A 15379-nucleotide genomic window follows, 5' to 3' on the forward strand; every position below is an offset into this window, starting at 1 on the left:
CAACAGCAGACCAGAGGAGCGCAAGAATCAAGTCAAAGATTTGAAATGTGAAGAAGCAAAAAATACCCAACCGGAAAAGCAAAATGAAAAAGAATCCGAGAATACGAAGATAGTGTAAGGAGCCTCTGGGACAGCTTCAAGTGTACCAACATCAGATTTATAGGGGTGCCAGAAGAAGAGAGAGAGCAAGATATTGAAAACCTATTTGAAGACAGAAAACTTCCCCTACCTGGTGAAAGAAATCGACTTATAAGTCCAGGAAGCGCAGAGAACCCCAAACAAAAGGAATCCAAAGAGGACCACACCAAGACACATCATCATTAAAATGCCAAGAGCAAAAGACAAAGAGAGAATCTTAAAAGCAGCAAGAGAAAGACAGTCAGTTACCTACAAGGGAGTACCCATACGACTGTCAGCTGATTTCTCAACAGAAACAATGCAGGCCAGAAGAGAGTGGCAAGAAATATTCAAAGTGATGAATGCCAAGAACCTACAACCAAGATTACTTTATCCAGCAAAGCTATCATTCAGAATTGAAGGTCAGATAAAGAGCTTCACAGATAAGAAAAAGCTAAAGGAGTCCATCACCACCAAACCAGTATTATATGAAATGCTGAAAGGAATCCTTTAAGAAGAGGAAGAAGAAGAAAAAGGTAAAGATACAAATTATGAACAACAAATATGCATCTATAAACAAGTGAATCTAAGAATCAAGTGAATAAATAATCTGATGAACAGAATGAACTGGTGATTATAATAGAATCAGGGTCATAGAAAGGGAATGGACTCACTATTCTTGGGGGGGGGAAGCGGTGTGGGAGATGCGGGAAGAGACTGGACAAAAATCGTGCACCTATGGATGAGGACAGTGGGTGGGGAGTGAGGGCGGAGGGTGGGGTGGGAACTGGGTGGAGGGGAGTTGTGGGGGGAAAAAAAGAGGAACAAATGTAATAATCTGAACAATAAAGATTTAATAAAAAAATAAAAATTTTTAAAAAAAGATATTGGAAACATGCAGTACGGGTCTAGAAAGAAGAAACTGGGTAAAAAAGAAATGCGAAGACATTTGAACTTGTGCTGTCTACCACATGGATTAAAAAGAAACATGTTACCTGTAGAGCCGCTTTCCTACTTTTTTAGCCATATTGCTTCCTCTGCTTATCACTGACAAAGGATAATAAATTTCATTACGTAAAGACAATTGACCAGAGATGTTCTAAACTTAGACACCAAATGCAGTTGAGGCCAGAGTGATCATCATTAAAATTAGGACTAAGGGGTAATTTGCATCCTGAAAATGGTGACCACTCCCCAACCTCGCTCCCAGTCAGCTTCATCAAGGCAGGAAATTAGAGGAACTCTAAGAAAGCTGACTAGACCAAAGGGGAAAAGTACAGATACTAACCAACAGATATTGCGGTATTCCCACAATGAAATGGTCAGGTACAGGCCACATTATCCTACCGGGAAGCCCACCAAATAACAGCCCTAACTCACTCATACTGGGTTTCCAGTTATTTTAGAAAATCAGCAACACAGATCATGAGATATTTGAGGAAGTCTCTATAATTTAACAAATACATTTAAGTAAGAAAAAAGGAACTCAGACAAAAAAGATAATGCAAAAGCAAAAGAAAGTGCCCTTTTATAATTGATGAATGCTTAATTTAATGAAAACCATAAAGCCTGAGTGCTTTTATAGTGTTGCTTCTCTCAAAAATTCAGTATATATTGATGGACTGAACTGTCCCAAAGACTTTTCCTCAGGAGCACACTTTCTCTTTCCACTCAAGATTATTTCCTGGAGGAACCAAGATGGCGGCATAGGTTAACGCAGGAGTTTGCTGCCTTGAACAACTACATCAAAAGTGAAACTAGACCAAACCAGGATTATATGAAATGCTGAAAGGTATCCTTTAAGAAGAGGAATAGGAAGAAAAAGGTAAAGATACAAATTATGAACAACAAATATGCATCTATCAACAAGTGAATCTAAGAATCAAGTGAATAGGAGAACCAAGATGGCGGCATAGGTTAACGCCAGAGTTTGCTGCTTTGAACAACTACTTCAAAAGTGAAACTAAAAGACGGAAGGGACATCACCCAGAACCACAGGAACGCTGGCTGAGTGGAAGTCCTACAACTAGGAGGAAAGAGAAACACATACGGACACTCAGAGGAGGCGCAGTGCTGAAGTCAAATTCTGAGGTGCGGAGTGGGCAGAGCGGGCTGGCGGCGGAGGGTGCGGTTGGCGTTTTCAATCGGGAGGGAGTCGCAGACTCTGAGCTCCAGATACAGGCAAGTCTTTAGGGACCCAGACTCAAACGGGAGAAGCAGGACTGTCTGGCTTCGGTCAGAGCGAGTGCAGCTTTCTCTCTGAGCTTTGCAGCGGGTGCTGGGACTCAGAGAGGCAGAGCCCCTGGGGACAGGACTGAGAGCCGCCATAACTGCTCTCTCCGGCCCACCCTGTTGATCCTGTGCTCCCCGCCCCGCCCAAGCCCTGCACAGAGGCATTTGCCGGATAGCCTCAGGCAAAGGCTAGATTAGCACCTCCCTAGAGGACAGAAGTTCTCTCACTGCTGACACAGCTGATTCTCATAGCCACTTGGCCTGGAGGTCAAACCCTCCCTGGTATTAGCTACAACAATCAAGGTTTAACTATAAGACTGCGCACAGAGACCACTAGGGGGAGCACCAAGGAAGCATAACAAAATGCGGAGACAAAGAAACAGGACAAAATTGTCAATGGAAGATATAGAGTTCAGAACCACACTTTTAAGGTCTCTCAAGAACTGTTTAGAAGCCGCCGATAAACTTAGTGAGATCTACAAGAAAACTAATGAGACCCTCAATGTTATATTGGGGAACCAACTAGAAATTAAGCATACACGGGCTGAAATAACGAATATTATACAGACTCCCGACAGCAGACCAGAGGAGCGCAAGAATCAAGTCAATGATTTGAAATGCGAGGAAGCAAAAAACACCCAACCGGAAAAGCAAAATGCAAAAAGAATCCAAAAATGAGAGGATAGTGTAAGGAGCCTCTGGGACAGCTTCAAGCGTACCAACATCAGAATTATAGGGGTGCCAGAAGATGAGAGAGAGCAAGATATTGAAAACCTATTTGAAGAAATAATGACAGAAAACTTCCCCCACCTGGCGAAAGAAATGGACTTACAGGTCCAAGAAGCGCGGAGAACCCCAAACAAAAGGAATCCAAAGAGGACCACACCAAGACACATCATCATTAAAATGCCAAGAGCAAAAGATAAAGAGAGAATCTTAAAAACAGCAAGAGAAAGAAACTCAGTTACCTACAAGGGAATACCCATACGACTGTCAGCTGATTTCTCAACAGAAACTTTGCAGGCCAGAAGGGAGTGGCAAGAAATATTCAAAGTGATGAATACCAAGAACCTACAACCAAGATTACTTTACCCAGCAAAGCTATCATTCAGAATTGAAGGTCAGATAAAGAGCTTCACATATAAGGAAAAGCTAAAGGAGTTCATCACCACCAAACCAGGATTATATGAAATGCTGAAAGGTATCCTTTAAGAAGAGGAAGAGGAAGAAAAAGGTAAAGATACAAATTATGAACAACAAATATGCATCTATCAACAAGTGAATCTAAGAATCAAGTGAATAAATAATCTGATGAAAAGAATGAACAGTTGATTATAATAGAATCAGGGACATAGAAAGGGAATGGACTGACTATTCTTGGGGGGGAAAGGCGTGTGGGAGATGCGGGAAGAGACTGGACAAAAATCGTGCACCTATGGATGAGTACAGTGGGTGGGGAGTGAGGGCGGAGGGTGAGGCGGGAAGTGGGAGGAGGGGAGTTATGGGGGGGAAAAAGAGGAAAAAATGTAATAATCTGAACAATAAAGATTTAATTTAAAAAAAAACAGTGAAACTAAAAAACGGAACAGACATCACCCAGAACCACAGGAACACTGGCTGAGTGGAAGTCCTACAACTAGGAGGAAAGAGAAACGCATACGGACACTCAGAGGAGGCGCAGTGCTGAAGTCAAGTTCTGAGGTGCGGAGTGCGCGGAGCCGGCTGGCGGCGGTGGGCGCGGTTGGTGTTTTCAATCGGGAGGGAGTCGCAGACTCTGAGCTCCCGATCCCTGCGAGTCTTTAGGGACCCAGACTCAAACGGGAGAAGCGGGACTGTCTGGCTTCGGTCAGAGCGAGTGCAGCTTTCTCTCCGAGCTTTGCAGCGGGTGCTGGGACTCGGAGAGGCAGAGCCCCTAGGGACGGGACTGAGAGCCGCCATAACTGCTCTCTCCAGCCCACCCTGTTGATCCTGTGCTCCCCGCCCCGCCCAAGCCCTGCACACAGGCATTTGCCGGATAGCCTCAGGCAAAGGCTAGATTAGCACCTCCCTAGAGGACAGAAGTTCTCTCACTGCTGACACAGCTGATTCTCATAGCCACTTGGCCTGGAGGTCAAACCCTCCCTGGAATTAGCTACAACAATCAAGATTTAACTATAAAACTTCGAACAAAGACCACTAGGGGGTGCACCAAGGAAGCATAACAAAATGCGGAGACAAAGAAACAGGACAAAATTGTCAATGGAAGATATAGAGTTCGGAACCACACTTTTAAGGTCTCTCAAGAACTGTTTAGAAGCCGCCGATAAACTTAATGAGATCTACAAGAAAACTAATGAGACCCTCGATGTTATATTGGGGAACCAACTAGAAATTAAGCATACACGGGCTGAAATAACGAATATTATACAGACTCCTGACAGCAGACCAGAGGAGCGCAAGAATCAAGTCAATGATTTGAAATGCGAGGAAGCAAAAAACACCCAACCGGAAAAGCAAAATGCAAAAAGAATCCAAAAATGCAAGGATAGTGTAAGGAGCCTCTGGGACAGCTTCAAGCGTACCAACATCAGAATTATAGGGGTGCCAGAAGATGAGAGAGAGCAAGATATTGAAAACCTATTTGAAGAAATAATGACAGAAAACTTCCCCCACCTGGTGAAAGAAATGGACTTACAGGTCCAAGAAGCGCGGAGAACCCCAAACACAAGGAATCCAAAGAGGACCACACCAAGACACATCATCATTAAAATGCCAAGAGCAAAAGATAAAGAGAGAATCTTAAAAGCAGCAAGAGAAAGACAGTCAGTTACCTACAAGGGAGTACCCATACGACTGTCTGCTGATTTCTCAACAGAAACTATGCAGGCCAGAAGGGAGTGGCAAGAAATATTCAAAGTGATGAATACCAAGAACCTACAACCAAGATTACTTTATCCAGCAAAGCTATCATTCAGAATTGAAGGTCAGATAAAGAGCTTCACAGATAAGGAAAAGCTAAAGGAGTTCATCACCACCAAACCAGGATTATATGAAATGCTGAAAGGTATCCTTTAAGAAGAGGAAGAGGAAGAAAAAGGTAAAGATACAAATTATGAACAACAAATATGCATCTATCAACAAGTGAATCTAAGAATCAAGTGAATAAATAATCTGATGAACAGAATGAACAGTTGATTATAATAGAATCAGGGACATGGAAAGGGAATGGACTGACTATTCCTGGGGGGAAAAGGGGTGTGGGAGATGCGGGAAGAGACTGGACAAAAATCGTGCACCTATGGATGAGGACAGTGGGTGGGGAGTGAGGGCGGAGGGTGGGGCGGGAACTGGGAGGAGGGGAGTTATGGGGGGAAAAAAAAGAGGAACAAATGTAATAATCTGAACAATAAAGATTTAAAAAAAATAAAATAAAATAAATAAAAAAATAAAAAAAATAAAAAAACAAAACTAACAATTGAAAAGATGTTGTTGAACTGTATACCTATTATTAGCTCTGGAGAAAACAGAACATTTGTACATTAAAGTCAATGTAATCAAATACACTCCATGGCTCAGCAAATATTTACAATGTTTTAGTTAAAAAGAGAGCATATGGCCAGCACCAGTTTGGCTCAGTGGATGGAGCGTCGGCCTGCGGACTGGAGGGTCCTGGGTTCGATTCTGGTCAAGGGCATGTGCCTTGGTTGCGGGCACATCCCCAGTGGGGGGTGTTCAGGAGGCGGCTGATCGATGTTTCTCTCTCATCGATGTTTCTAACTCTCTATCCCTCTCCCTTCCACTCTGTGGAAAATCAATAAAATATATTTTTTTTAAAAAATAAAATAAAATAAAAAGAGAAGATATGAAAGAACGGAAAGGTGTGTGTTTGGGGAAGGAGGGAGTTAGAGATATGATTAAGAATTATATCCTCTTTTCCATAATTGTAAAGTAAAAAATCAAGAAATATATACGTATGCTTTCTAGTAACACAGAGGAAAACAAACACCAAGAAAAAAATAAACAGCTAAATAAGTATTTATTGAGCATCTACTGTTATGTCAGACACTGTTCTAGGTTATGGTTTCTCAACCTTGGCACATTATGGACTGATCAATTTGTTGGGAGGTGGGTGGGTAGGGAGGACTGTCCTATATGCATTGCAGGACATTTAACAGCATCTCTGGCTTCTACCCATTACATGCCAGTAGCACCCCCTACAGTCATGACAATCAAAATGTCTCCAGACATTGCCAAATGTCCCCTGGAGAGCAAATCGCCCCTAGTTGAAACTACTGTTCCAGGTAATAGGGGTATAGCAACAAATAAAAAGATCTGAAAGTGATTACCTCTAAAAAATAGGATCAGGGGGGTTCAGGAGAGGCGAATGCTGTTTTTAGAATTCTGACTTTTCAAACTATATATGCATATTACATTAAGAGAAAGCAAATAATCTAAGAGACAAATGTAAAGTCTGCTTATACCTTAATTAAACATTTCTACACATGGCAGTATAGAGTCATGCAACTCTAGATCTGAATTCCAGCTACACTACTTATGAGGTATATACCTTTAGGTAAGTAACTTCAAACCTTTGAGCCTCATTCTCTTCAATGCTGTAAAATAGGAATACTCACCCAAGATTATTATGAATATTGCATATTATTATGCAATACCACATATAACGTATGTCATATAGTACCTGAATTTAAAGCACTCAATGAATTATAAGGTCCTGGAAGTACAACTAGTCACTAGTGTCCATATGCTAGATCCTTGGGAATAATGAACAGCATCTTTGGTATATAAACATGAGGCTCCCTGATCTTGTCATACATTAGAGTTAAGATGTCATTTTTTCACATGCACTGTAATCATGTACCTTGACTTTGCTCTGGAAAAGTCACCATATACACAGAGTAAAGATGATCTGATTATGAATAAAGCCAATTGAAATACTTTCAAGTTTTACTTCTAATCCATGTGGCAGACAGCACAAGTTCAAATAAACACCAAGCGATTTATTTGTATCATAGCCATATGAGAAGCAGTTGTCTATATTTTAAAAACAAAAAGGAGTTGTGGACCAAATGAAAACAATAAAACAGCAGTTCTCAACCTGTGGATCACGACCCCTTTGGGGGTCACCTAAGACCATGGGAAAACACATATTGTTTTGTAATTAATCACTATGCTTTAATTATGTTCAACTTGTAACAATGAAATTGGGGGTCACCACAACATGAGGAACTGTATTAAAGGGTCACGGCATTAGTAAGGTTGAGAATCACTACAATAAAACTTTTTGCAGCCCCAAAAAAATAAAGTAAAAAGAATTTTATGATTTTGTATGAATGTTTTATTTCTTCTCAATGCTCCTTGAATTCTTTCAATATTTTTTAAAATATATTTTATTGGTGTTTTTTTTTTATTGCTTAAAGTATTACAAACAGTATTACATATGTCTCCTTTTTTTTCCCCCGCCCTTGACAATCCCCTGGCCTCCCCTACCCCCCAGTGTCTTATGTCCATTGGTTATGCTTATATGCATGCATACAAGTCCTTTGGTTGATCTCTTACCCACCCCCCTCCTGCCCTCCCACCCTCCCCGGCCTTCCTGCTGTAGTTTGACAGTCTGTTCGAGGCAGCTCTGCCTCTGTATCTATTTTTGTTCATAAGTTTATAATGGTCTTTATTATCCAGAAATGAGTGACATCATGTGATATTTTTCCTTCATTGACTGGCTTATTTCACTTAGCATAATGCTCTCCAGTTCCATCCATGCTGTTGCAAATGGTAAGAGTTCCTTCTTTTTTATAGCAGCATAGTGTTCCATCGTGTAGATGTACCACAGTTTTCTAATCCATTCATCTACAGATGGGCACTTAGGCTGTTTCCAGATCTTAGCTATGGTGAATTGTGCTGCTATGAACATAGGGGTGCATATATCCTTTCTGATTGGTGTTTCTGGTTTCCTGGCATATATTCCTAGAAGTGGGATCACAGGGTCAAATGGGAGTTCCATTTGTAGTTTTTTGAGGAAACTCCATACTGTCTTCCATAGTGGTTGCACCAGTCTGCATTCCCACCAGCAGTGCACAAGTGTTCCTTTTTCTCCACATCCTCTTCAGCACTTGTCGTTTGTTGATGATAGCCAGTCTGACAGGTGTGAGATGGTACCTCATTGTTGTTTTGATTTGCATCTCTCGGATGATTAGTGACTCTGAGCATGTTTTCATATGTCTCTTGGCTTTCTGAATGTCCTCTTTTGAAAGGTGTCTATTTAGATCCTTTGCCCATGTTTTGATTGGATTGTTTATCTTCCTTTTGTTAAGTTGTATGAGTTCCCTATAAATTTTGGAGATTAGGCCCTTATCAGATATGACATTGGCAAATATGTTTTCCCACACGGTGGGTTTTCTTGTTGTTTTGTTGATGGTTTCTTTTGCTGTGCAGAAGCTTTTTATTTTGATGTAGTCCCATTTGTTTATTTTCTCTTTAGTTTCCAATGCCCTAGGAGCTGTATCAGTGAAGAAATTGCTTCGGCATATGTCTGAGATTTTGTTGCCTTTGGATTCTTCTAGTATTTGTATGGTTTCCCGTCGTATATTTAAGTCCTTTATCCATTTTGAGTTTATTTTTGTGTATGGTGTAAGTTGGTGGTCTAGTTTCATTTTCTTGCATGTATCTGTCCAATTTTCCCAATACCATTTATTGAAGAGACTATCTTGACTCTATTGTATGTTCTTGCCTCCTTTGTCAAATATTAATTGAGCGTATTGGTTGGGGCTGATTTCTGGGCTATTCTATTCCATTGATCTATATGTCTGTTCTTGTGCCAGTACCAGGCAGTTTTGAGAACAGTGGCTTTGTAATACAGCTTGATATCTGGTATTGAGATCCCACCTACTTTGTTCTTTCTCAGGATCGCTGCAGCTATTCGGGGTCATTTTTTTTTCCAGATGAATTTTTGGAGAGTACGTTCTAGGTCTGTGAAATATGCCATTGGTATTTTAATGGGAAGTGCGTTGAATTTATAGATTGCTTTGGGCAGTATGGACATTTTAATGATGTTGATTCTACCAATCCAAGAACATGGTATGTTCTTCCATCTCTTTATGTCTTCCTCTATCTCTTTTTTCAACGTCCTGTAGTTTTCTGAGAAGAGGTCTTTTTCCTCTGTAGTTAAGTTTATTCCTAGGTAGCTTAATTTTTTTTGGTGCGATGGTAAATGGGATTGCTTTTTTAGTCTCTCTTTCTGCACATTCACTATTGGTGTATAGAAATGCCATAGATTTCTTGGCGTTAATTTTGTATCCTGCTACATTGCCAAATTCTTTTATTAAGTCTAATAGTTTATTGATGGAGTCTTTAGGGTTTTTTAAGTATAATATCATGTCAAATAAGGACAGTTTTACTTCTTCTTTTCCAGTTTGGATGCCTTTTATTTCTTCTTCTTGTCTAATTGCAATGGCTAATACTTCCAGTACTATGTCGAACAGGAGTGGTGAGAGTTTATTGGTTTTTTACAGAGAGGAAGGGAGAGGGATAGAGAGTTAGAAACATCAATGAAAGAGAAACATCGATCAACTGCCTCCTGCACACCCCCTACTGGAGATGTGCCCACAACCAAGGTACATGCCCTTGACCGGAATCGAACCTGGGACCCTTCAGTCCGCAGGCCGACACTCTATCCACTGAGCCAAACCGGTTAGGGCATTCTTTCAATATTTTGTATGTTAATAAGTGAGCCTTTTTTTAAAAGAAAATACTTTAAAAATAATCCTCACCTGATGTTATTATTGAATCTAGACAGGAAGAGAGAAACATCGATTTGAGGAACATCTATCAGTTGTCTCCCATACACGCCCTGACCAGGGATCAAACCCACAGCCTAGGTATGTGCCCTGACCATAAATGGAACCCATTACCTTTTTGGTGTACGGAATAACACTCCAGTCAACTGAACCACCAGCAGGGACATGAGCTATTTTATATAGGTTTAATTACATTGATATGAAACTCTGATATCATAAAGTACTTCAATTCCAACTCATTATTCATAAAAAATATCTCTCTATACAAAAGCCTAAGTGACTGGCCAACTGGCCGGTGGTAGCTATGACGCGTACTTACCATCTGGGGGCAGATGCTCAACACACAGGCATGGAAACATGGAACAGACTGATGAATCTCAGAGGGAAGGGGTAGCGGGGAGGGGGGAGGGCTGGAAGACATTAACCAAAGATTTTATATGCATACTAGAGGCCCAGTGCATGGATTCGTGCACCAGTGGGGTCCCTCAGCCTGGCCTGCGGGGATCAGGCCAAAACCAGCTCTAACATCCCCTGAGGGGTCCCGAATTACAAGAAGGCGCAGGCCAGGCAGAGGGACCCCACTGGTGCACGAATCCATGCACTGGGCCTCTAGTAATTATAATGACATAATTTATTCTTATATGGTGATTTAGATATACCATAATCACTATCTCAGTTAATCCTCACAATCTGTGCTACTATGTGAATGATATTAATAGATTTAATAGGTTTATTAATTCACTCATCCAACAAATATTCATTGAACCACTGCTCTTTATCAGGTAGTAGGAATATAGCAGTGAATGACACTGACAAAAATTCCCACATTCATAGTTCACATTCTCTACAAAGAATAAATAAGTAAATTTTACATAAATGTTAAATATGGACTTTGGAGGAAAATAGCACACTGAAAGGGAATACCACTTCTGGAATGGAGACTTGGGAGGGGAGGTACCAATTTTAAATAAGGTAGTAAGAGATAGTGGCATTTAAATAAAATCATGAAGTAAAGATGAGGAACTTAGGCTCAAAGGGTTAGTAACTTGTTCATAGTCACAAAATTAGTAAAGCTAATTAAAGAATGGCTTAACACAATAAGGAAGGCACCTGGAATCTTGGTGCATCATTTTATAAAAGCAGTTTTGTTAAGCTCCATTGAGACTTTCTGGGATTGATCAAAACCAAATTAAATCTGTTCTTTTAGATATCTCTAAGTATTTGAGTGTGCCCACTAATTCAGATATGGAAACATTAAATTTGTGTGTGTGTGTTTTTTTTTTATTTCAGGCCAAAGACTCACAAGAAACAAGAAAGATTCTTAGGAAGATATTGTGGCAACACCTCAAAAAGATTATAATCATCACTGTGGCAATTCTCCTTTCAATCATCATCATTCTTTTAAGTACAAATATAATACCAACCTGACCCTTTTACCCTCCATCCCCAATAGGTACCAATAAAGTGTTACATGTAATTACTGAGTTCTGCAACCAACAATTATGAAAGCACTAGAGGCCGGGTACATGAAATTCATGCACTCGGGGGGGGGGGGCGGGGGAGGATGTCCCTCAGCCTGGCCTGCACCCTCTCGCATTCAGGGAGCCCTCGGGGGATGTCTGACAGTGGGACATCCTAGTGCTGCCACGGAGGTGGGAGAGGCTCCCGCCACCGCCACTGCTCTCACCAGCCATGAGCCCAGCTTCTGGCTGAGCGGTGCTCCCCCTGTGGGAGCGCACTGACCACCAGGGGTCAGCTCCTGCATTGAGCATCTGGCCCCTAGTGGTCAGTGCGCGTCATAGCGACCAGTCATTCAGCTGTTTGGTTGATTTGCATATTAGACCTTTCTGAAGCGATTTGGCCTTGCAGTCAATGTTGATGGTTGACCTGGATCAACCCATGATTTTGTGCATTTGAGAATCTCAAAATAAATCCACTTTTCATCGCCAGTCACCATTCGATGCAAAAAATACTTTCTTTCATATCATTGAAGCAACATTTTATTGATGACTTTCTGGTTTTCCATTTGTCTTTCCTTCAGTTGATGTGGCACCCATTTTCCTTCCTTTAAAATCTTTCCCATTGCTTGTAATGATCGGAAATTGTTTGCTGAGCAACGTTTAATCTTTCTGCAACTTGTTTTTGAGTTTGACATGCATCTTCATCCAATAATGCTTGTAATTGTTGGTCTTCAAACTTTTTCGGTTGACCTGGACGTTCTTTGTCTTTCACATCGAAATCATCAGTTTTAACGTGTTTAAACCAGCGTTCACAAGTATCTTGAGATGGAGCATATTCACCATAAACTTCCTGAAGTATATGATAACTTTCAGCTGCACTTTTCTTCAAAATAAATAAATTAAAACTTCCCACAAATGCTCTTCTTGGCATAAAATTTGACATTTTTAAGCGTAAAAATATCTATGATATTAACACCTCCAGAAAATTTGACATATAAAGTTTTGAAACTTGCTGTCAATACAACAAAATAGCATACATATAAAATTGCATATATACATCAACATATGTGTAACTCCACCTATTGAAAAAAATTCACATTATTAACCGGTACAGCTAATATTATATAGGATTCTCTAGTGGTAGGACTGGAGGAAGAGGGGGTTGGTAGTACTAGTATTTCTTTGTCCCTTAACTCATCATTACACCTATTGTTTCTATAATCCCATTGGTTTTTTTTCCCACTGCTCCACTAATCCCCAGAATCCTTTTCTTTAAAAGTACAAACCCTGGAATCAGACTGCCAAGGTTCAACTCTCCACATCCCATCTGGGTGACTATGATCTTTCCTCATCTGTAAAACAGGGCTAATAACACTACTGCACAGTTTTGTTATGTCTACCACATAGTAAAAGCTATTTGTCAACTCAGGACAGATGATAGAATTAATGACATTGATTAAATTCCTATGATCCCTTCTCCTTACTCAGAAATGACCTTGTTCTTAAAATTCCCTTATGAGAATATGAACCGGAGTATAGTACAGAGATACATTTTACCACTTGTAAATATTATTTCATTTAAAATGAAAATTCAAACCGTTATGTTTTATATTAGGCATTTCCTTGGGTAAAGACAAAAATAGAATTGGGGATCTTATCATTTCTCTAGAAAATCACAGGTCCTGTCTGCCTATCTTACCACCCTAATGACCTTTTTCTATTTTTAGTAATACACTTCATCTAATAACCTCAAATCACTAGGATTTCTAATAACCAAAGCATCCAACTTCACTTTGCAGTTTGTAACAAAGTTTCATGAGTCCTATTTCCTAAGTGGGAACTTGAGGTCTAAAGACAGTTTTAAAAATCATTTAGTGATCCATGGAGAATAAAATTAGAACGGGGCTCCTGACTGCTAGATAACTCATTTTAATTCTGATAATGATCAAATATCAACACCAATTCCTCTAGCATCTTTCCATTCATAAAATAGTTTAAAGGATTTTAAATGCTCCAAACTTTAGAGCTTCTGTAATTTATAACCAGTGTGTATGTATGTGTGGGGGGAGAATAGGTGATGTACTGAATATTTACTCTGATATAATATTCCAAGTGCTTTTGGAGGATGGGTGTCATTTAATTTTACAATGACTTGAAGAAGTCAAATCGGTTAGCATTAATATAAAACTCAAAGATCAGGCTGGCACATAAGTGCTACGAAAATATTACTTCATTATTAAACATTTATTTCAGAGAGAGGAAGAGAAAGGGAGAGAGGGGTAGAAACATCAATGAGAGAGAATCATTGGCTGCCTCCCCCATGTCACCTGTTAGAGATTGCCGGCAACTCCAGCATGAGCCCTGACTGGGAATTGAATTATGACCTCCTGGTTCATGGATCAATGCTCAGCCACTGAGCTACACCAGCTGGGCATAGTTCATATTTTTATTGTACTGAGAAGAAAATAGCAAGATTAAATGACATGTTCAAGATCACACAGCTAGAAAGCTGAGATTTTCACTGACTGAAGTGTATGTTTAGTTCAGAGTATATTATCTGACCCCTTAATTATGAGCCAAACAAGTCACATTAGTACCTTCTGCCAGGTTAGTAGGTTGTTTTTGTGACAGGAATTTAAAGAGTAATGTGGACTTACAATGTATTTTGCTGCCATTCTTTTTTTCTATTTTTAAAAAAATATGGTTGTTTCAATTGATTTGTGAGAGGGAAACATCGATCTGAGAATGCAACATAGATCAGCTGCCTCCTCATGCCCCCACACCGGGGATCAAGCCTGCAACCCGGGCATGTGCCCTGACCAGGAATCGAACCGTGCACTGACTATGGTCAAATGCGCCACACCAGCCAAGGCTGCCATTATTTTTGAAGCTCTAACAAATTTGCCTCCTAACATTTCTGTAATTTATAATTATGTACAAAATGTATTTGTATCCTGGTTGCCATTGAGTACTAGCATATTTATTGGTAGAAGACATGGAACTTAAAGATCACCTAATCTAGCTCCACCTCCCAATTTTACATATTAGGATTCCAAGACCCAGAAGCTCAAAAATGAATAATGTGCCTTTGCAGGCAATTCTCCACTTGCAGCATATTGAAGTCACAGGCTATCACCCTGCTTCCAGGCAACAAGTCCACACAATGACTGTTTTCCTCGGTAGTCTTAAGATTTTAGGAGTTTTCAAGATGACGTACATCTTTATAAATTGGCGAAAGCTGCCAGAAAGAGAAGCACTTGTTTAAAGAGTTTAGTATTTCTACTACATCTGTCAGAACATAACTGAAAAGGAAGAAACAAATATTAAGGCAATCTTAGATCTTTCATTCATTTATGCACTCAAATTTGGAGCCCCTACTCTGATCCAAAACAGATCTAAAACATTGAGACTTATTCTAAATTAACACATTAACAGAAATAACCAAAGTTTGAGAAATTAATGGCTGTATATAGAAGTGTAAGAAATGGTCCTAATCCTGAAGGGAAGCTTATAATCCAGTTGAGGAGGCAAGACCAATTGTGCCCTGGCTGAGCCAGTTGGTTGGAGTGGTATCCCTACATCAAAAAGGTTGCAGGTTTGATTCCCGGTCAAGGAGGAATACCTAGGTTGTAGATTTGGTCCCCAATCGGGGCACCTATGGGAAGCAAACAACCGATGTTTCACTCTCTCTCTAAAAATCAGTAAGACCTGGCCAGTGTGGCTCAGTTGATTGTGTCATCCTGCACACTAAAAGGTCACCAGTTCAATTCCCAGTCA

The 15379-nt window shown here is 40.2% G+C and overlaps 1 protein-coding gene across 1 annotated transcript in view; it reads left to right on the top strand.

The window, feature by feature from the left end:
• Nucleotides 1–11625, top strand: part of LOC118670571 (vesicle-associated membrane protein 714-like) — a 50954-nt gene extending 39329 nt beyond the window's left edge. Inside the window, exon 6 of the mRNA XM_036337600.1 lies at nucleotides 11433–11625. Coding sequence (XP_036193493.1) covers nucleotides 11433–11570 — 138 coding nt within the window. The 3' untranslated portion in view covers nucleotides 11571–11625. The remainder of the gene's footprint in view (nucleotides 1–11432) is intronic.
• The last annotated feature ends 3754 nt before the right edge of the window (nucleotides 11626–15379 follow it).

This window comes from Myotis myotis, unplaced genomic scaffold (assembly GCF_014108235.1).
Source record: "Myotis myotis isolate mMyoMyo1 unplaced genomic scaffold, mMyoMyo1.p scaffold_m19_p_1, whole genome shotgun sequence".
NCBI lineage: Eukaryota > Metazoa > Chordata > Mammalia > Chiroptera > Vespertilionidae > Myotis > Myotis myotis.